Source organism: Aythya marila (assembly GCF_965140915.1).
Source record: "Aythya marila genome assembly, chromosome: 14".
Lineage (NCBI taxonomy): Eukaryota > Metazoa > Chordata > Aves > Anseriformes > Anatidae > Aythya > Aythya marila.
In genome coordinates, this window is record NC_139055.1 from 12,945,174 (window position 1) to 12,966,884 (window position 21,711).

General features: G+C 59.4%; 1 protein-coding gene across 1 annotated transcript in view; it reads right to left on the reverse strand.

Moving 5' to 3' along the window:
* Positions 1–1,509: 1,509 nt before the first annotated feature.
* The window catches only part of LARP1 (La ribonucleoprotein 1, translational regulator), a 39,575-nt gene continuing 19,373 nt past the window's right edge, over positions 1,510–21,711 (reverse strand). The window contains exons 3-20 of the mRNA XM_082771602.1: positions 14,265–14,326; positions 12,928–12,993; positions 11,846–12,017; positions 10,984–11,115; positions 10,679–10,822; positions 9,760–9,922; positions 9,384–9,528; positions 8,990–9,164; positions 8,305–8,474; positions 7,782–8,141; positions 6,662–6,785; positions 5,905–6,110; positions 5,700–5,806; positions 5,168–5,319; positions 4,749–4,893; positions 4,499–4,608; positions 3,908–4,035; positions 1,510–2,865 (exon numbers count right to left, since the gene is read on the reverse strand). Of these exons, the coding sequence (XP_082627728.1) occupies positions 2,644–2,865; positions 3,908–4,035; positions 4,499–4,608; positions 4,749–4,893; positions 5,168–5,319; positions 5,700–5,806; positions 5,905–6,110; positions 6,662–6,785; positions 7,782–8,141; positions 8,305–8,474; positions 8,990–9,164; positions 9,384–9,528; positions 9,760–9,922; positions 10,679–10,822; positions 10,984–11,115; positions 11,846–12,017; positions 12,928–12,993; positions 14,265–14,326 (2,783 nt within the window). The 3' untranslated portion in view covers positions 1,510–2,643. The remainder of the gene's footprint in view (positions 2,866–3,907; positions 4,036–4,498; positions 4,609–4,748; positions 4,894–5,167; positions 5,320–5,699; positions 5,807–5,904; positions 6,111–6,661; positions 6,786–7,781; positions 8,142–8,304; positions 8,475–8,989; positions 9,165–9,383; positions 9,529–9,759; positions 9,923–10,678; positions 10,823–10,983; positions 11,116–11,845; positions 12,018–12,927; positions 12,994–14,264; positions 14,327–21,711) is intronic.

The window sequence follows — 21,711 nt, forward strand, 5'->3', positions numbered from 1 at the left end:
TCCGAGCCCCCGGAGCGCTGCTGCGGATTCGGAGCACGCCGATGGCTTGGGCACCTTCGTGCCCTGAACGGGGCCTCCGAGCGGTACCGAGCCGCGGGATGGCGTGGTAGGGGCAGACGGACCAGAACGGGATCACACTAGGAGGAAATGGCGAAGTAGCAGCTACCCAGCCTCGCTCAAACCCAAGCTGTGCTTTCAGTTACTAGCAGCAGGTCACGAAGCTGCTCCACGCGGCCCAGCCCCGCTCCTCTCCCTTCCCACCTGCTCGGTGCAGAGGCAGTTCGGGAAGGTGATAACAGGGCCCAGCCAGCATCCGCAGCCACCCCTGACCTCCGGCTCCCCGCTGGCCGCTCTGGCCAACGTGCCCATGCTCAGCACCCCGAGTTCTGCTCCCAGCTCCCGGCTGCTCTTGTCCACCAGCCCCGCAGCCGTACGGAGGCAGCCCTGGAGGGATGACTCCTTCCTCCAGCTACCAGCTGCAGCACCTCGAGCGGATACTCGAGGAAGATGCTGTTCGTTACCAGCTTTGGATTTTGCTGAGGGTAACGCGACGAGCTGCATCTTCCAGTAGCCACCACGCACAGAAGCACGCTCGCGGTACATGAGGCCAGCACACCAGAGCCACAACCGAGCCAGCTGCAAAGCACACATCCCAACCCAGGAGACAGCACAGCAGCAGCAGCGAGGCCAGCACAGCTCGCTGAAGAGGGGTTTCCACCCTCACGGCAGGCACACAACCTCCCAGTGCTGCTTCTGGACCCTGGGCACAGATTTCACACTGGAACTCGCCCCCTCAGCCACGCGCTTTCGGGGGAGCGCAGCTCGGGAGGGATTTGCCGGCCGAAGCCCCCCTGGTGCCGCACGGAGGAGCCCAGGACACGGCGCAGCAGCTCTGTGAGCACCCCCTCGCCTCAGCCGAGCAAGGGGCAGCAGCAGGGCGTTGTCACAGCCCTCGGAGGGCTCAGCACAGCCTCCCGCTGAGACAAGATGTGCGATGAACCCCAGGCAAGAGGTCCCCGCAGCGAGTCCCACTAGCAGCGCCCCAGCCACAGGAGCCGCGCCATTTATCAGGCTACAGACAGGGCAAGGAGTCCCCAGGGTGCCCGCTGGATGTCCCTGCTCGCCCCCCGAGGCTGCCCGCAGGAGACTGAGCGAGGCCCCGAACGCAGTCACCGTGGCGGGGAGGATGCTACAACGGTATATACACAACGGAGCGGCTTCAGCTGCGGCCCGAGCACAAGTCTTGGGTTTGACAGCCCTCAGCACCTTCCCCTGCAGGAGCAGGGCCAGCGGGGGGGGTTCTCCACAGCAGGGTGCAGCTGAGCGAGGTCCGAGCGAGTGCGGGGCGGAGGAGAGGCCGCGGGGAAGCTCGGCAGCGGGGCCGTGAGGAGTCTCTGGGCGGGCGGGGAGAGCACCCAGCGCACCCCGGGGTGCAGGAAGCCAGCGAGCCTCCCTGTTCCAGCTCCACCGTAAGGCAACTTTTTTTTTTTGTTTTGTTTTTTGTTGTTGTTTTCTTTTTTCTTTTTTGTATTTTTTTTTGTGTTTTTTTGTTTGTTTTGTTGTTTTTTTTTTTTCTTCAATTAATATTTCCAAGGAAGAAAGCAAAGGGAGATGTGTCTTTTCAAAGTTTTTTTTTTGTTGTTTTAGGGGGGGTTATGTGTTTTTTTTTTTCTTGGTTGTTTTCATTTTTCCAAGGGAAAAGGAAGAGAAAGCCTCCTTCGGCAAAGTCCTGTCTTTGCGTGCGATGAGCAGCCCCGGGGAGGCGCACTGTCCATGCAGGCTCGAGTCCAGGCGCCTGCTGGCCCCCCCCAAGCCATCCTCGCAGGAAGGAGTCAGAACAAACCCATCCTTGGCAAAGGTCCTTTGGTTGCTTCAAAACGTCCGTGATGGAAGGGAGAGGCGGGCGGAGGGAGAGCCAGACCCCGGGGAAGGATGGAGACGAAGACACCAGGGAGGAGGAGGAGGAGGAGGGACGGGGAGGACGAAGAGGACGCGTTCCTTCTGTGGTGGTCGGTCCCGAGGCAGCGCCGTGCGTGGAAGGGGAGCCGCCGGCGGGGTCACGGAGATCAGAGGCTCCGCAGCACCACGACGCGCTGCGGCTTCGGTCCCCGGCGGGGAACCTCGCTCCTCCGAGCTTCCTGATCGGGCTGCCAGCGGTCCGAGGGGGGGGACACAGAGGGGAGTCGTCGGGGCCGCAGAGAGCAGACTTGTTTTGGTAAATCTGGACAAACTTCTAGCAATAATTTAAAACTTGATATATATATATAATAATAAAAAAATCTCCCCTTTCCAACCCAGCCAGAACATTTGTTTTTGTTTTTTTTTAAAGACACTAAGACATGAGTGTGTGCACGAGAGGGAAGGGGGGCGGTAAAGAAAAGCAGAGGGTGGGCCTGGTGGGGGTAGGTCTGGCTCTGGTCAGGTTTGTAATAGCAAAACGGTGTTTTAGATGCGGATCGTCTTTGCTTTCCAGCCACAAGAGAAAAAAAAATCGTGTGCGTTGAAATTTCTCCCCAGCAGCCTATTCCTGGGCACCCACATTCCAACTCCCTTCCTGTCCCACCCCTCGGGGCTCCCCTTCTCCGAGCCAGTCCCCCACCACCCCACCCCATCTCCCCGAGGGAAGCCGAAGCTGCAGCCCCTCTACTTCCCCACTGTCTGCAATTCTGCGGCTGCAGGGGCAGGGACTTGCTGGCTCAGGTTTTTGGCATCCTCTTGTGCAGGCTGGCTGGGCGAGGCGTGGGCTTGGCTGGCTGGGCACTGGCTGACCGTTTTGCTGGAAGACTGGGATGGGTAGCGCTTCCTGCCGTCTCCCCCCGATGTCGTCGGGTATCTCTTGTGTCCACCTTCCTCTCCCATGGGTGGCTGGAATGGAAGCACCCCGGTATCAGCACAGCCGCCTCCAAACGCATTTCCTCCCCCCGGATTAGAAGGCAGCCCTGCTGGAAGCCTGTCTGCAGCCTCTCTGGCCCACAGGGATCACGCGTGCCCGCCCCACGCACACAGGACTGGGACAGCTGCCCCTCCTCTCCACATCTCCCACTGCCAGATTTGCTGGCAGCCAGCCTTCCAAGAAAGCACAAGGGGGGCACCTTGCTCTTAGGCACCTCCCTCCTCCACAAAAGGGGCACGATCCAGAAGTCTGGGAGCCGAAGTCTGCACGAGGCTGGCTTCACTCAAGCCATTAAGGCTCGCTTTCTTCCTCTCTCTCCAGCTCATCAGGGAAGATGCACTCATCCTTTCCCCAGAGAGCTGCCCTGAAGTGGATGTGCAATATTCAGACCTTGAATATTCAACTGCTTTGCTTTAGAGACAGCGAGGCAGCAGTGACCGATGGCTCAGGCAGCATCCGAAAGACCCAAGGAGCAGCAGGAAGAGACCCAGCGTGTCAGCACAGGCAGCACGTGCTGCTCTGCTGCTCCATCCCAACCAACAGGCATCCTCCTTCCCCCACCGAATGGTTTTCTGCCCCCATCTGTCACCTCTCCTAACCTTCACCCTTGTCTGCTCATGTCCCTGTGCTCCATGGATGCTGTGCGAGCCTCAGCACCTGATCAGAAACGTCAGCACAACCCTGCCATGCCCAGCCTCACTCACTGTCCCGCCACGGCACATGGAAAGGCCCTGGGGAAAGGAAACCACGCAGGGCTGCTTGAAAAAAAGAAATCCCAAGGGCTAAGCAGGGCTGAACATCGCTGTCTCAGCAATGAAGCTGCTGAGGAATGACAGGATTCAGCTGAGGCTGCTGGTTCCTGGCCCAGCTGCAGTGATGGGGCACGACACTAGGTGTCACCCACCCCCTGGCCAGCACTGCTGGGGACCGGGCCCCTGAAGCCCTCTGTCCTCGCAGGGGCTGCAGGGTGTTCGTGGGGGCTTTCAGAGTGGTGTGGGCATTGCTTCTACTCACGTCCACTCGGAAGTCCTCGAGGCGCTTGAACTTGCTGAGGTATTCTTGCAGTTTGCTGTTGATGTCCAGGTTTTTGGCTTTGGAATATTTTAGGAAGGCCCAGAACTTTTCCAGCCCGTAGAGCTGACCTGAAGGGGGGAGAAAATCAAACCAGGGGTCAGAGCTCTCTCCTCAAGGCTTACTGCTCGCCCCACAGGCCCTCCTGTCCCACTGGCTGGCACAACCAAGGCAATGCAGAGAACCTGGAGCAAAGCAACCTACACAGGCACTGGGAGCCCTCTCAACGGGGGTGTCCCCAGGCTCTGGGACTGGGTAGGTGATCGTGATGAGCTGTGCAAAAGCCACAGCTTTCCTTTATCTACCTCCATACATACCCCCAAGAGCCTTCAGGCCACTGAACACCCCCCATTCCTTCTCAGAGCTCTGCACAGGAGCATTTCTCACCACCAGCAATGCTGAGGGACAGCCCGTCACTTCACACATCACCCAGCACTCCATGGCTGCCATAAAGCCAGGAAAGGAGGCACGGGGCAGCCACACATCCGGGCTACGTCACTGCTAGGCACAGCAGAAGCCAAAGGAGGCACTTACCAGCTTCATAATCCTTGATGGTCTCTTCTTGAAAGTCCTTAAATATGTCTGGCCGGAATTTCTTCTCCAGCCCATAGCTGTAGTATCTGAAAAGGCACTCCAGACCGTACCTGGGAACGGGAGAACACGCGGTGCTCAGACACGGGTGCACAGAACACCTGGGTCCTGCTGTGTATCACAAAAAAACAAACCACACCTCTTTTCCCTCACTCCCCTCCCAGGAAAGGCCACTCTGTCCCTCCTCTCCTACCTGTATCCCTCCTTTCCATCCTCCACAGCCAGCTGCTTGAACTCCTCGTACATTTTCTTGTTGAAGTGATCTCGTAGGAAGAAGGACCAGAATCGGAAGAGTGTGTTCATCTCCTGGGACTGACCAATGCCCAGTCGTTTCCGCTCTGTTTCGGGGAGAGGGACTCATGAGAAAACAGATCAGTGCACGGGGGCTCGCGCACTGGAGGGCTCTGGGACTACACCCAGCCCCTGTTGTTGGACACCCCGAGCCACAGCTCGCTTTTCTAGGCAATGAGGAAACACGAGCTACCAGCAGGGCTGTCCTGTAGGACCCCATTTACCTCTGTGTGCAAACTCTGCTGCCAAACCCTGCGCCCCAGCGCAGCAAATCAAAGGCACCCGGCCCCAAACCCAGTGGTGCCGGCATCCCACACCTACCGTTAAGGCAGCGCCGACGGTACTTGTGGTAGACGTGTTGCGTGAAGCCGTTCTCCTTGAGCAGCTCGTGGGAAGGGTGTTGGAACTTGGGCAGGGACTGCGGGGTGCAGCCGTAGCTTCCGACAGCTGGGGTGCCCTCTGAGGGGCTGGAGCTGTGCATAAAAGACCCCGGTCAAGCCCTTTCCTTGCACCCAGCCAGCAGCACAGCAGGATCCTGCTCCACCCCGCTGCACTCCTTTGTTGTTCCCACCAGCTCCCTGTGACTGCTTCTGCTCTGGGTTTGGGACCTAAGCTAATGGGGATCCTATTAGGACTGGAACCAGTGTTCCCAAACGAGTTTCTTACTGTTATTGCAAAGCCTCAGACTTCCCTCAGCTCCCTCCAGGAAGAACACAACAGGTCCAACCCCATCTGCAGCCTAACAGGAGATCTCCCCTGCTAGACCAAACGCTGCCCTTTCCCTTCCTTCCCCTGCTCCCTCCCTTTCTTGTTTCAGGAGCCATGGGGTCGTGGAGGAACCTATCTCCAGTACCTGATAGAGGCGGTTCGGGGCCTGTGCTCCCGCGAGTCCATCACCCAGCCCACGTGGCACTCCATCGGGGGGTTTGAGCTGTGCCTCGTCTTCCTCTTCCGTGGGGTCTGCAAGACAAAGGGCATCAGGAACACGTCCCCTGCCTCTCCAGGCCCCACCTGAGAGCCCCAGCCTCCCAGCCCCAGCCTCCCAGCCCTGGTCCCACCTTGGCATCTATTGTCCTGCCCTCCTTCACCACCGGGTAGAACCGGGGGGTCTGGGTCGGGTCCTTCAGCTGCGGCGTGCGAGGGGTCCGGGGGGTCCTGGCGTTGCGGTAGTTGGGTGATTCTGGTACGGTTGTAGGCAAAGACCGGGCGATGGTGGAAGGTTCGGGGACTCCAAACAACTTGTTAGCCAGCGCGTCTGTGGGTACTGCAGGGATAAACCCCCCGCCTTGTCAGACAGAGCTCTGAGCACAAGAGCACCACCACAGCAAAGGAACGGGAGTTTTGGGGGGGGACAGGAACTCACGGGCACATCCCAACCCTCCTGCAACAAGCAACTTGACACCCAATCTGTGACCAGCCTGGCCAGACAGCCCAAAACCTGAGCTTTCAGGGCCCATCCAAGGTATTTTCTAGGAGAAGGGCAGGCCAGCAGCTCCGCCTGGGCACCGGGCCCCATGCAGGGGCAAGCAAGGCCCAGCAGATCGGGTAACCCAGCGAGGGAAGTGCGATGGGAGGGTCCAAGAGGGAAGTCACATCCCTGGTGTTACATGGAGGTGTGCCCACGTTTCCTCACGCAGTGGGGACGCTCCTGCTTTTGGAACTCCAAAATGTTCAGCTGGGACTGCTCTGGGAAGGATGGTTCCCTCGCCCAGAAGTACCCTGTGGCCCTGCTTGCTTCCTTCCTCCCCCCAGCTGCTGTTGAAGGAAGGAGGAGACAAATTCAGCCCTACTTGTTCTTGTCCCGCTGTCTCTTACCTTGCTGGAACCTGGGGGGGCCAGGAGGGACCTCCTGGTTTGGATCCACGGGGGGCTCTGGGGTCAGGGTGTCGAACTGCTCCCTGCTGATCATGTTCACCTTCTTGAAGTTCTCCACCTCTTGCTGCATTGGAAGAGGAAGACGATGAAGCAACCAACTGCCCTCTTCTCCCCTCATCTCAACAGCTCTTCGTGACCACCGCTCCGCTTGTGCAACAGCCGCAACGCTGAGCACAAAACGCAGCAACGGGGCCCGGGTGCCCGGGAGGGTGCCACGTTGCTCAGAGGTTAAGAGGAAACAGTGGACACACAACAGGGCCCTGCACGGACCATATCCGAGCTGCTTGCTTCTCCCATTAGGCCCAGGCTCCCGTTTCTCTGAAGCACCCTCACAGCAGCCCCGGTCACTTGTTCCCCTTGTACCCGCAGCGTCAGCCACCCCCAGGAGCAGCACAGCTTCAGCAGTGTGCCAGGGACCAACACGGGGACACGGAGCCCAGCTGGAAGCTCCCACAGGCCATTCCACCTCGTGGCCAAATAACCACGGTCCCTGCAGGCTAGGCAAGTCCCTGACTGCGAGTGCCACCAACCTGGGACTCGAGTATTTCAGAGAAGCAGATGGGCTTTCTATAAAAAGCCCAAGTCTATGGAAACTGGCAGAAAACCGGGGAAGACGAGGAGCCAAGCGTGGCCCAGTCGTCAATGAACACATCCCCAGTCAGTGAGGTCTCAAGGGACTGTGTCATCAAGCGCTGGGCACTACAGACAGCCGGCTCCCTCCAGCAGGCTGGCACTGCCCGCACGCTAGCTGCTGGTCTCCAACAGCCCTGACCCTGGCAGACTGCACATTTTCCAGGTCACCTCGTTACCAGCACCTCGTCTAACTGGCTGCAGCCTTACAGCACTTTGCTGAGCTGTATTTATCCTCCGCATAGCAGAGCATGACACTGGGAGCCAGGAATCCTGAGCTCTGCGAGAGGATTAATCCCAGCTGAGCTCTACCCTACGCTCAGGCTGGGACCTGCTCTATCACCCCGAGCTGCCACCAAGGCCAAGGCGCTGCACACAAGGCTCCCTGCGAGGAGCCACGAGCTCCATTCCCCGGATAAGCCGCCCTCACCTTGATCTGCGAGTACTCTGGCTCAAACTGCTCCGTCCACAGGTCTTGCTCGTAGTAGTACAGCCCGTCGTTGATCACCTTGGCCAGCTCTGAGCTCATTTTAGCCCTGGATGTATGGTTGCCAGTCCGGTCCCCGCCAGGATGCCGGCGCAGGTAAGGAGGCGTCTGCGTCACGATGAGGATCTTGTTCACATCCCGATCGTCGATTTCATAATCCGAATCCTCGTCTGACCAGTCGGTGAACGTGTTCTTGCGGCCGTCCATCTGCTCCATCTCCTCGTCGAAGAGGAAATCCAACTCCTCGGGTTCATCTTGGTCCTTTTGCTTCTGCTGCTGCGGGGTTTTCGACTCCTCTGGTTTCTGTAGGTGGGGGAGGCAATGGGGATGCAGTGAGTGGGGACTGGAGAGACCAGGACATCGCTCCCATGACCAACAGACGTCATGCTGTGTGAAAACTGCTGCTTGCCTGCAGCTAAAGTCACTCAGACAACTGGCAGCCCCCACCCCAACAGCCGCTACACACCTTGGGCCTGGCGGGAGAGGGCCGAGGCCTCTTCTTCACTTCGATCCACGTCTCTGAATCCAGGTCGGGCAGGCTGGCGGACAGGCCCTTGGGCATCGTCTTCAGGTTACTGACCTCCTCCGTCTTGGTGGGCACCGGGCTGGCAGGACGCGGGGAGCCAGGAGCAGACTCTGGAGTTGAGAAGAGCCACGAGATGTTTGAGGAGGAGGCAGAGAGCCTGGGGAGCTGTATACTTAAAGCACCCGACCTAGATGGGGTTATTTTGACAGCACAGCTTGTGGGACACGTCAACATCCAGCAGCCAAGGCAGGATCAGCCCTGCTTACCAGCGCATTGCCCCAGAGTGCAGAAAAACAAACTCTGGTTAAGGCTGTGATGCTGGTGGTGACCACAGAACTCTGCGGGCGTGGGTTTCCCAGAAATGCAGAGAGCCCTAAAGCAGGTGGTGACTTTGTTGCTCCCAGGGAAACCTTCCTGTGACAGCCTGGAGCCAGCGAGACCAGATCTAACAGATCTCCTGCCAAAACCAACTCTTACAACACCACCAAGCAGATCCCCTGCTTGGCCTCTCAATCCCAGACCCTGAAACCAAACAGCAGAGCCCTGCCTCGGGGAACACTCGTGGCTCAGTCTCTCCCATCGGCTGTGTCACCAATGCTGGTCCCACACTTCCCCCTGCGCTCACCTGTCTCCTTCTGGAAGCTTTGCCGGGGCACAAACTCAGGGCAGTTGATGAACTGCGAGAAGTCCGTCTGTGTGTAGTCTGCCATGGGAGGGCCAGGCAGAGCCCATTTTTCTGGCTGCTCTTTTCTTCTGATCTTCTGGTCCACGATTTCCACCACCTTGCTGTCCTTCAGGGCCTGCAAGGAAGTGACACCAAGTTAACTCAAGGCCCTGCTTTGGCCCGCAGAGGCTCAGCCCCAGCCTTTCCTCCCTAGGTGGTCCGGGAGGAGTAGGGAGCAGGTGAAGGACAAGGGAAGGTGCCACTCAGATCTCACCCATGACGCAGCTGGAAAACAGTTCTGACAGGGACAGTAAGAAGCCAAAGAAGGCAGAAATTCAGCTGTCCTTGCCCTCACCTTGATGATGAGGCTGATGTCAGTGGTGAGCGCCTGCACCCGGTGGAAGCTGGCAATCAGGGTGATGGGCAGGAAGCCGTCCGAGTCCATCTTGCGGCGCAGGAAGAAATCTCGCTCCAGGTTGTCCACACTGAAGTAATATTCTCTGCACGGACAACACATCAGCGAGAGGCACTCCAGCTACCTTCCTCAGGCCACCCCCATGGGGACAATCCCTCCCACACCTGCTCGAGGCTGAACAGAGACAGCCCATGGCAGAGAGCAAACACCCCTCGGCCCCAACCCTGCCCCAGGGATCAGCCACAGCCTCGAGGGAGGGCAGCGAACAACCCCCCCCCCCCCAAACAACGTCCCCACGAGGAGAGGCGGCGCTTACATCTGGCGCTTGATGTAGTCCTTGAGCAGTTCCTGGTCCACGCTGTAGAGCTCGGTGCTGCTGATGTTGTCGAAGTAGTAAGTGATGTTGCTTGCGTACTTCTGGGTGCGGGAGCCGTCCGAGCCCTCAAATTTCCGGTACCCATACTGGTAGTCGAAGTGCGCTGCAAAACAGCAACGAGGGAAGCCCCCCGGTCAGCACAGGGCCCAAGATCTGCCAGCTGCTACGTGGGGCCAGGCTCCTGCACCAACAGCTCCCTCAGCACCATCCCTGGGTCCCTGTGACAGCACAGAACAGGGCACTGCTGCCCCATCCCTCAGCCTTTGCTGCAGAAGGGATCCCCGCAAAGCCTCACCATAACGCAGGGAGGCCATTTACCCTCTCATCCAAGGGCACCTGGCTCGCCTAGATAACACAGCAAGGCTCTGCGCTGAAGCTCTGTCAGGGTTTGCACAGGCACAGCCCTACCAAACGCCGCTGCAGACGCTCTTCCCCATAAAAGCAGCGCCTCCTGCTCGGCTCTCAACGTGACAAAGCCCGTGCAGAGCACCAGCATGCTTTAACCGCTGCACAGGGCAGAAAACAGGTGGAGGAGCTTGGCCCGAGTAATGGAAAGACGTTTGCCTTTATTAAAATACTAACAGGAATAATTTGCTGTTAGTAAAATCAGCTCAGCAGGATGCCGCCTCCGCAGCAGCACGGAGCTCCTCGCGGGGGATCTCACATCTAGAGCCCTCCTTGGCCAGGGAACAGCAGCTCGCTGCCCAGCGGGGATGACCTGCCTCAGCACTGCTCTGCCCCCCGCAGCGCCCTGCCCTCCCAGCCTGCTTCAGAGCCCGGCTCACACGCACAGCCCTGCACGCTTCGGCACGTGTCCTGCTCTCTCTCTCTGCCACAAAGCAGCACAAACAGCAAGTACCTCCTCTGCCGCGGCCCCGGCCCCTGCCACGGCCCCTGCCTCGGCCGCGGAAGGCTCCTCGCACGGCTCCCCCCTCGCTCTTCACGCTGGAGGTCTCGTCGTGGTCCTGCCAGCTGCGCTCGTGCTTGTTGTCCGGGTGCCAGCCTGCAGCAGACGGGGAACAGAGAGGCAGGAGGGGTGTTACAGGGGGAAGGCAGCTCCCCGGATCAAGCCAGCTGCTCTCGGAGCTCTCTGGATGCACAAAAAAGTTTGGGTCCCTCCCCGTGGTCAGGGAAAGAGAGCAGGGTCCGAGCCCGAGCGCCCACCTTTCAGCTCGCCGCGGTTGTTGGAGGGGTGCCTGTGCTGCTCGTTCTGCCGGTTGTTCCGCGAGGCCGTTTTGTCCCGAGGCACCTCTGACTTCATGTCGATCTGCAAAGGGACCCACTTGTGTTTGTTGCCTGCAAAAGGACAGAATTTGGGTGTGACACAGGTTCAGAAAGCGGACGCTTCTACCCCACAGACCCTTTCCTCCACACGCACAGTGTGGGGAGCAGCAGGGCCATTCGAACCAAATCTTTCCTTCAACATCCCTCAGGGCCTTGCTGTCACCAAAACTGTACGTGGGGCACCACGAGGATGCTGAAAGGCTCCAGCTGGGGCTCTCAGGCTTGGAGCAGCACGGTACAAGACTCCGCTGTGGCTTTGTAGCACTTGTCCTTCCTCCCCTCCTTTCCACTCGAGGAAGCTCAGGCTAAACCAAGCCCAAGTGTCAACCACAGGTGATGCAACCCAAAGCCAGAGGCTTTTCTGTGCCACCGTGGAACACACACGAGAAGGCAGACACTGCTGCCCTGCTCCCCAAATAGACACAGATGTACCTACTGGGCCCTGCTCCCCTGCAACAGGGTGCTGAACAGGCCAGACCACCCCAGACCTGTACTCATCGCCACCCCACGCAGCCATCCGAGCCCTCAGCACCTGCCTGAGCCTCTCCAGTCACCATAACAGCACTTGGCTCTGCTAAAACCTGCAAACACCTTCCCACCACAGCTATCCCTGCACTGAGACCGTAACCCTGAGCCCACAGGGTAAGCAGCAGACACTTCCAGCTGGCTTTGGGCTGCAGAGAGGGAGGCAGGCTAAGCCCAGGGCCGGTCTGTGCCAGGAGTCTGCATCGTCCTGCGTTACCTTTCTTCTTCTGGGCCGACTTCTGGTTGTCGTCGTCACCATTCTTCTCCTCCCCAGACTCATCCGATTTGGTTTTCAGGCTCTCTTTGCCATCGCTCCCATCTCCTTTCTCCTGTTCTTTCATGTCTTTCTTGACAGGCAGTTTCCGGAGGGAAGGAGCTTTGTGTGGCTGCTGAGATATCAATACAGGAAAAATGTGAGGGGTGCGAGAAGCTGGAGGCAGAGCCCAGCAATCCCGGTCAGAGCAGGAACAGAAGGACCTTGCCCTAGGCTAGGAGCACCCCAGTTTCACGCTCCCCAGAGCTATCCTGTTCCTGGGGAAGGGCTCGTGTCTGAGCAGAGCAAGGTGCCCCACGGATGCTGGGAAGTGCCCAAGCAGAGGCACAAGTCCCAGGCACAGATGTTACAGAGAAGGGCTGCCAGGGAGGCCTGGTGCTCCCAGACAGGTGGTTCCTAGAAGGGACCAGACAGTGACAGGGGCAAGAGGGTGAGTGACCCTCGTGCCCTGACATACGACCAGGAGCTGGCGAAGCAGCATCCCAAAATAGAAAGGTTTCAACACCACCCGTGTCTGCAGTAGGAAAGCTCCCCCTCTCCCTGTGCCCCAAGCCCTTTCTCACAGCTCTTTCCAGTTTCCCCACTGCAAGTCGCAGCTACTGCCCAGGCCCCCTTTTGCACTGAGCAGCCCCAAGGAGAGCGGGTCTGGGAGCTGCCCTACCTGCTCTGCCAAGCCCAGGGCTTTAGACCGGGCTCCGTGCTCCCAGAATAGCGCCCAGGGAAGGAGCCCGATGCGCCGGGCAGCCCTAAAAGGCAATCCCCTGCACCCAGCTATTCCTGGATGCCTCCGCGCTGGCACTAAGCACCCCGAGCAGCCCAACTCAGCAGAGTTCCCAGTGCCACAGAGGGACAGGGAGGTCTGTAAGGGCCTGATCCTGCTCAGCTGAGCAAGTTCCTGGTGCTGCTGTGTTGGAGGACCAGCGTGCAGAGGCGCCTGCCAAGCACACAGCCTCCCTGGGCACACTATAAGGGGAACGAAATACTGGAGCTCGGTCAGACACCAGCTGAGGGTTGTGTGTTCTCACCTGGACGCTCTTGTGGGCTATTTCTCCAGGCGTAGGCCAATTTGTAGCATCACCAAAGTCACCAACCTTGTAGCCAAAGAGAAAGGTCTCGTTAGTACACAACCTGCAGGTGCCATTCCCTGGATCAGCAGCCAGAAGCCCTCCCAGACACGCTGCCATTGCCATCACCCACCGGTGTCCCGCAAACAGCTGTCCCCTGGAGGTTTGGGCATCACACCCAAACTGCACAAACCTCTCTCCCCACCCATGTAACACCCAAATTAATCCCCGATAGCTGCAGGTAAGGTTATGCCCATCACGAATTGCTTTGGGGCTGCCACCAGCCCTGTGAGCTTCCAGCTCCCACCAAGCTTTTTGCCTCAGCAAGAGCTTAAGGCACCAAGCTGCCCAAGGTAACTCATCGTAGTCCTTGTCCCTCGGACAGGGAAAGCACACAACTTTCAGCATCCTTAATCCACCTGAAGCCCTGGCATCCCACCAAAGCAGCTGTCTCCACCTGGTGGCAGGTTACAGCCAGGCTTAGCTTCATTTAAGCGCCCAGCTGCAACCACGTGTTGGCAACAGCAAAGCAAAGGGATCTGGCAGCAGAACGACCAGGCCACCATCACCATCTCCACCTCCCCCAGTTTTCGGAAGAAACATGCTGCTGGAAGCAGGATGGAGATGAAGAGCTGCACAAGGACAGGGCCTAAGAACAGCTGCTGGGGTATGCAATGAATCACAGCTGGGCACTGAATTCACAATGATCTGGGCACAGAAACTCCTCCTCGCCCTTGAGGGGCCTATTATTTCTAATTTCATTTGGAGTCACCAAATTGCCTGTAAGACCACGGCTCTCCGTCCAGGTGCCACGCTTGTCTCCCCGGGAGGCAGGTTCCCTAGCTGTGCCCCAGCTGCACGCAGTGCTCTCAAGGAGCAACTGTTCCTCCACCACACGTCGAGCCTCTGGAACAGATCGCCCTGCTTCTTCCAGAGCAGTTGCTTTGTTGCTCAATTTCCCTAGCTCTCTGTGTACCAGTAAAGAACAAACTGGAGAGGGATGAAAGCAGGCCTGCAGACACAGCCTTCCCACATCCAGCACCACGCGCTGAGTGCTCCCTTCAAGAGGGGACACGAACAGCTCTCCCCCAGCCCAGGTGGGAAGGACCCAGTCCATGTTGTGCAAGATGCTAAAATGCTTAAGAGGTGGAGAGTGAGGACGTTCTCCTGCTTGCTAACAGCCCGGTGAGCATATTAACCCCTCCACATCTGAAAGGGGTCTCCTTGCCAGCCCCCCGAGGTGCTCACACAGCACCGACACCCGCAGCAGGAGCTGGAGGCAGCAGGCACACACTTACCTTGCTTCCCTTCCGCTGCCTGGGGTTGGCAGCCCTCACCACTTTCGCAGGAGTCGTTTGCTCTGCAACAGGAGGAGAAGAGAGAAGCGTTAACACCCAGCTGAGGGCTGTGGAAGCAGGCAGGGGGAAAGCGAGCCACCTCCCCCTTCAGCACAGGAGGGCTCCGAACAGAAAGGCGAACAGCAAGGAGAGCTTCAGAAGGGCCCGTCAGGATGAAGGGAAGGCGCCCAGCACACAACCTTGCTACAGAGGTTCGGGGCGAACCCATCAGCCTAAGCTGCCCCTCCTGCTTCACCCAGGTGGCCGATTCCCCGAGCAGATGAGGCCTTGAGCCCCAGCCCTGGGCACCCCGCGCTCAGCTCAGCCCTGCCAGGCAGGGAAGAGAGGTGGCGAGGACTTGAAGCTGCTCCACGCAGAGCCCGATGTGCTGCTGGGTGCAGCCAAACAAACATGCCCTTGACCAGGCAAGGCGTCTCCCCGGCACCATCGGCCTTCCCCGTGCCTGCAGCCACGTGGCCCAGCCCGCAGCACGCGGACGCCGCTCGCCTCGTGCCCCGCTTTGATCTCCGGTGCGTCCCAGCACGGGGCAGCGAGTTCACGAGAGGGAACGGCCGGAGAAGGAGCCGGATCTGAGAAGCTCCTCAGCCCTGCCGCAGCCAGGAGCAATTAGGTAGCCGAGCGCCTCTGGGGTGCTTTGAGGTTCGTAGCCTAAAAGCCTGGCGTGGAAACTGCTGTCGGAACTGACCCTGCCAGAACGGCACGAGGTCAGGCGGCGGCACCGGTCCCAAAAAGGCTGGAAGGAGGCTCAGAGTGAGGCTCGGCCTCCGCAGCTTTTCACCCAAGTTTTGTTCCAGGCACGGTGTCTCCCCTGGGCCCTGGCGGGACGGGTGAGGGAGCTCAGCACCAGCCCCTCTGTGCCCTGTCCCAGCCCCTGTTCACACACCACCTTCCCAAAACCAGGAAAAAACCTCATCTCCTGCCTCCTGCTTTTGGCTGAAGGTCTCTGAGCAGCAGCAGGGCCGAGGGGCTTGGAGGGGCAGCCTGAGCCAGGGGCCAGGCACCCGCTGTTGGCGGTGCCACTGCTCAGCCCGGGGCCATCCCTCTGGCAGCAGGGAGCGTTTCTGCACAGCGCCAGCAGCCCTGCAGCACCAACTCCGCCGGCTTTGTTCGAAACAAAAGCGCTCCAGAGCAGGGCATAGAGGGGAAGGTGAGGAAAAGAGCCCCGAGGAATTGCTGGGGCTATCCGGGGACACCCCGGGACCCACCCCGGATAGCTTACCCAGCTCCATTCAAAGCTGGCTTTGATCTGCTGCATAAGCCAGGTCGACTTTGCCTAGATGATCAAAACCGGTCCCCTTCCTTGCCTCGAAACGTGTGACTCATCCCGCTGGCCCTGCCTTGCTCCGCGCTGGAGGCTTTGAAGTGTCACTAAGGCCGAGTCAGGCATCGAAGTACAGAACCATCCATGCTCCCACTCCCCAGCCCCCTTTCATAAAGCTCCCACATGGCGATTTCACCCCAGGGAGAGCCTGAGCTTCCAGCTGGGTCCCCAAATCCTTTCCCTTTCCCCCAGGAGCAGCACAACCCGCTGGCACTGCCCCCGCCACCCAGCAGCGGCGATCCCACGTGCGCCTCACTTATTCCACGTGCACCTCAATGAAAATCCCGGCTCCGCGGCGCAAAGCCTGCCACGAGGCTTTTAAAACTTCCCTACCGGCGTAGGAAGAAAGAGCGCTTCCAAACCAGCCCCGAAAAATCTTCCACTCGCCGCCCACAGATGTCACCAACTAAATATAGCTTCAAAAGGCGCCGAGCGCTACGGCACAAACCCGCAGCCAGCCCGGCTTTCCGCAGGTAGGGAGCACCTGCCCGCTCTGACACGAGTACCAAGGGACCTGGCACTGCTGAAAAAAAAATAAAATAATAACCAAAGTCAGTCCACAGCCCAGCTGAGCACAGGGCTGGGGGGCAGCAGGGCTTCCTGGCATGCTGCAAACCTCCTGCTGGATGCCTGCTCCCACCCCACTGCAGCCCCGTGGCGATGGGGACGGCCCCCTGCCCTCTTCTCCAGTTGTTTCAGCTCCAGAGCTTCGCAGGCAGAAATATTTTTGAGCATCTTTGGGGTCAAGATGCCCTTTTGTGGCCCCAGAGGCCCCCCACCCCGTGCCAGGACAGAGGGAGGCAGCGCAGAGGGGTGGGTGCCCCGGACTCCAGCATCTTTGCGGGGGAGAGAGGAGCAGATTTAAGGCAAGCAGCAGAACTCGTTTTTATCAGCCAGATAGGCACAGGGAGCCCTTATCTGGCTGAGAGGCGCTGGGAGGACTCATTAGCGTGTGCAGAGCGCTGGGGAAGACAAAACACGCCGAGCACAGCACTGCAGCAGCACAGGCACTGCAGCCCCATGGAGGGATCGATCCAGGGAGCGCAGCCAGGCCAGCGAGGATGGAGCCGAGACCCATCGAGATCTCTGACGGGATCAGGATGGGATCAGGGCTGCTCACACGAAGGCAGGAGACAGAGGGGGTGTGACCGTGCTGGCAGGCAGGCAGACAAGGCTAAGCCACGCGCTCAGGCTAGGAAAAGAGAAGCAAACCTTCCCCCAAGGACAGCGGCGCGGCGCGTGGCACACGGCTGGGAGGGCCCCTGCTGAACCATGCTGAGGAAATCCTGCTGCCCTCTGTCACTGCTGGGGAGCAATGGGGTGTACAGAGGCTTCCAGGCCAAAAACTTAAAATGAAAGAAATCAGGAAAAAAAAGGACACTTCCCTTTTGGTGCTTGGGACCACGTAAAGGACTGGTGGGACACCCCTGCAGGTATTTGGGGCCACACTGACCCCATCCAAGGCAGCAGCAGTGCCAGGGAGCAGGGAAGAGCAGGGGCAGCGAGGGTGCAGAGCACCCCCAGGCACCCTGCAGATGGCCCTGGGGACACCCAGCCCCACAGAGGTCGTCTCAGATGGATGCTCAGGGCACCAGCTCCTTGCTGAGCAGAGCAGGGGGACTGCGTGCAGTCAGTGGCTCTGCTGAAAACCTGCCTGAGCACCCAGGGGAGCCTTGGAAGGAGACAAACCATCCTCCTTCCCCTTCCCAGGGTGTGCAGAGCCTGCAGGTTTTGACTGCTGTGAATACTTGCAGGACATCGACCCAGGAGGTTTGTGCCCCAGCACACCCCACATCTCCTGTTGTGTTTATTGGGTTGCAGTAAGGTTCAGTTGCATTAGCACTGCCTGGAAACCTACACAAAGACCAGGGTGCCCCTTTGCAAGGGGATGGGCAGGATGGTTGCAGAGGGAGCCCCTGTTTTAGCTGTGCAAGCCTGGCAAGGAGACAGAGACCAGAGAAGGGAGCCTGAGGTCAAAGAGCAGATGCGAGGGCAGCCAGAAATAGAAAGCAGGTCCCCAGTTTTGATCCCGACCGCTGCCTGCAGCCTCCTGCCTCCTCCCTGCTCATCCTCAGCAGCCAGGCTGCCAAAACTGAGTCCCCCAGGCTGTGCCTGCTGCTGTCTGTGGCACCGAGGGGGGATGGGATCATCCTCCCAGCTGTTTTCGGAAGCCTCAAGGCAGGAAGGGAGCATCCAGGTGAGCAAACCCCTGGCAGCTGGGAGCAGAACAAGGACCAGGAGCCAGCACAGCAGCTCTGCACCTGAGGGTGCTCCCCTGCGAGGGAGGTGCTGCAGGACCGCTGCACGCAGCCTAGGAGCCACCTTACCTGGGGAAATCAACCCCTCCAGCAGCCAGCCTGGTTCCCAGCCACCCCTTACATCCACTGCGGCTTGTGAAGAATATTTAGAAAAGGCAGATGGAGAGGGGGAACAGATCTGCAGGGCTGGGGCATTACACAGCAGAAATATCTGCGTCTCCAGCAAGTGACTGTCCTGCCTGCTCCTGGCACCCCGCTCCAGCCTCTCAAAGGCAGCTGATGCTCACAGGAATGCGGAGTCCTGGGGCTCTGCACGTGCCCCAGCCCTGACACAGCACATCCTTCCTTCCCCTGGATCCAAGTCACCAGGACTCAAGTCCCCCCGAAGGGAGCAGGCCTGCCCCAGAGCCTTGCTAGTCCGCGGGCTGGCATCTAGGGAAAACTGCTGATGCGGGTGGATTTTCAGCCAAGAGCTCGGACTTTGTGCTGCAGAGGCTGAGGCAGGGGCACGGCTCCGTGCTGCGGATCCTGCCGGGGTGGAGGCGACGAGCTGGAAGCCCCGGATTCCCCGGAGCAGCCTCCCTCCTTCCCAAGCTGTGCAGGATGCTACTTCACTGCTCCATCCCTCCGTTTTTCTGCAGACTCATTGTGCAGGCACAGAACAGCAGCCTGGGGGTAAGCTGCTTGCTCTGGCGGCAGCCAACACCTTCAGAGCCTTTTGGAGCAGGGCACGAGTCCCTCCAGGGGCACGAGGTGCAGAGCAGACCTGCAGAGCAGTTCCCACAAGAAGCAGGGATCCAGCCAGGGCCAAGCCCAGCTTGGTGCAGGAGCCTGACCGAGCCTAGGCGCCAGAGGCCACAGCCGGTGATCTTTGTGCCCACCAGCACCACGCCTCCTCTGGAGAGGTTTATAGGATCAGTCCTGCAGGGCACACGTGCCCTGCAAGCTGACAGCAGCCTTCCCCTTCCCAGCGTTACAAGTGCTGTGACACTTGTCCCAAACCTCTGCACACAAAGGGAAATTCTGGGACTTACAGCAGCATCTGGCTTTGCGTGCCCACATTTTGTTGGGGACACCATCAGGTGCACGAAACCCGCACGGTTCAGGGCAAACTGGGACAGAGAAGGCACCTCCTCCAGGTTCACAGCGCTGCTCTGCCTGCACCGAACCTCAGCTGTAGCTGTGCATGAGCGTGGAAAATCAAGGGAGCACCAGAACAGAGCTCGGCAGGAGTTTTAAACCAGATGCTGCCGCAAGGAAATGTTCCAGCTGTTGGCAGCTGGCATCTCCTGCTCCGGGACTGCAGGGAAGTGGCTGCAGCCAGCACCACGCTGCCCAGGGCAGTGGTCACACAGCTCCCAGCACACCTTCATGGCCAGGGCCAGGTGCTAGGAGGGATAATTTCAACAGCCCTGCAACTGAGAAGCTTCTCACACGTGGAAAAAAAGCTGCTGTGCAACGGGCAAGGATCAAGCAAAAGACATCAAACTGCAGAGCGGAGCAGGATCCCGCAAAGCACGTGGGAAGCACATTCAGCAGGAGCCAGACAAGCTGCAGGCACCACGGCTCAAAGCCTTCCCAGCAATCTTCTGCAGCTCCTCGGCAGCCAGCTCCACCTCGCAAGCCCTGCTGTCACAGGGAAGGAAGCGAGGAGCTGCCTACACTTCTCCGCAATGGAAGCTCTGCGACGGCTGCAAAGATCACCGGCTAAAAATAACTTCAAAAAGGGCATCTGACAGCGCTGCAGAGAGCACGGCAACGCTCCTACCTGCGTGTCCTAAAGCAGGATCCCGGAGCACGGGGGCTGGCCCCGGGGAGATGCAGAGGGGCAGGCTGAGGGCAGGGTGATGGGAGGCAGCGGGACGGAGCCAGAGCCCCGGGCTGGGAGCACGGCACCGGAGCTGTGTTCCCAGCTCCACAACATCTTGCATCCCTTGGCTGATGCCTGTAACTGAGCTACAAGCTCCTGCACACACATATCCACAGCGTCTGACTCCAGTTTGCTTCCAGGACCGGTGTGGATTTACCAGCGCTGCCCAAACCTCTCTCGCAGCCCTCCAGCTCAGGGCAGGAGCCCCGCAGCTCGCAGCCAAGCTGCCATCAGGAAGGAGCGGGTAAGGAAAACGCCACCGGGAACAGCACCACTGAGGACACCGTGGATTTTTCCTGGCACAGCTGACTGCTATTAAAGGTAGCAAATGAACCATCTGTAGGGCAAGTGACATCTTTCAACCACTTTTTCAAGTGACGTCCTTCCCCCAGGAGGATTTCTAGGAAACTTTCACTACCGACGACAAACGCGCACGCCCTGCACCGATCCCCGGACCGCACAGGAGGAGACAACAAGAAATTCCCAAGTTTTCTACAGAAAGCTGACTTCTCCCATGGTCTTTGCTGCAAGAACTGGTGGAGTTTGGGAGCTGGTGGCTTGCAAACTGCGGTGGGGACTCAGCCAGGGATGCCCAGCTCACAACCAGGGCGCAATCCGGAGCCCCCTCGCTGTCCCTGGGTGAGGGGAGCAGCACCCACGCTACCACACAGCTCCAGCCCCAGCTCCTGACCCGGCTTCCCTGGCACAGGCACGTCCCTGGCCGGCAGAGCACGGAGCCAGCAATTCCCCTGTCATCCCGCAGGAGAGCGACGCCAGCCGCCCCCATGCCTCCGAGGACATCTGCAAACGCTCCCCGGCGGATTAAACAGTTAATGGAGAGGGCTGGGAAAGCCGGCGGCGCCCGCAGCAGATGCCACACGGGTCCTGCAACCTGTGGACGTCCGTCAGGGGCAGGCTGGGGCTGCAGAGGCCGAGCCCTGAGAAAAGAGGCGAGTGGCTTCAGCTGCTGCTGCTCGGGGCGCCGAGGCACAGCAAGGGCACCTCCGCGGCGGGGCGGGGAGGGGAGGACGCCGCGGAGCGACCGAGACGAGGCCGCAGGGGCCCGGGGGAGAATGAGGGCAGGCAGAAAGAGGAGCCAAGTCATGGAGGAGCTGGGGGTCAGGCTCTCCTCCAGGGCGGCCCAGAGCCCAGCTGATAGATCGTGACCTGAAAAAAAAAAAGTCAGCGGCTGGGGAGAGGGAGGGGCGACGAGCAGGAAGTACAGGACGGCAAGGACAGACACGCAGGACACGCGCAGGACTCCGACTACTCGTAAAAGGTGCAAGAAAAACCAACCCACCCACCTTTGGGGGCTGCTGATTTGCAAATTAAAGGGGGGTGTCCTACCAGCACCGGCCTCCACCCTCCAGGACAGACCCAGAGGGGTTTCCTCCGCTCCTGCTTCCCTCCTCCGCAGCACCGCTCTGCCTGTTCTGCCAGCCCCTAATGAAAAGCTAGTTAACAGTTAATTATTACCCATTCCGACACAAGATCCCCTACTCTGACTGACTGCCGGCCAGGAGGGATAAGACAAATCACGTGACGCCAAAATCCCAGCCTTATGAAAGCGCAGGCAACTATATTTAGTTTGAAAAACGATGACCCAGCGAGGCCGCCCCTCCCGAGGAGCCGACCTCCGCGGCGCGCTGCAAGCCCTGCATCCAGCCGGGTCCTGGCACCAGGACCGGGGTGCTCAGCACACGAGTGATGCGGGGTGCACGTGGTCACACAGACACACGCAGACACACGCAGACGTGCTGTGGGTCCCAGCGGTGCCATCCCAAAGCACGGCACGGGTTGGGGAGACCTTCCCTCCCGCCCAGTCCTTGGTGCCGCAGGTCACCTTGTCAGCGGCCGAGAGCTGATAAGCAGCAAGAGCAGCAAACAGGGCCCAGCCCAAGGTCCTGGAGCTTATCTTGAAAGCAGGAGGTATGCCGG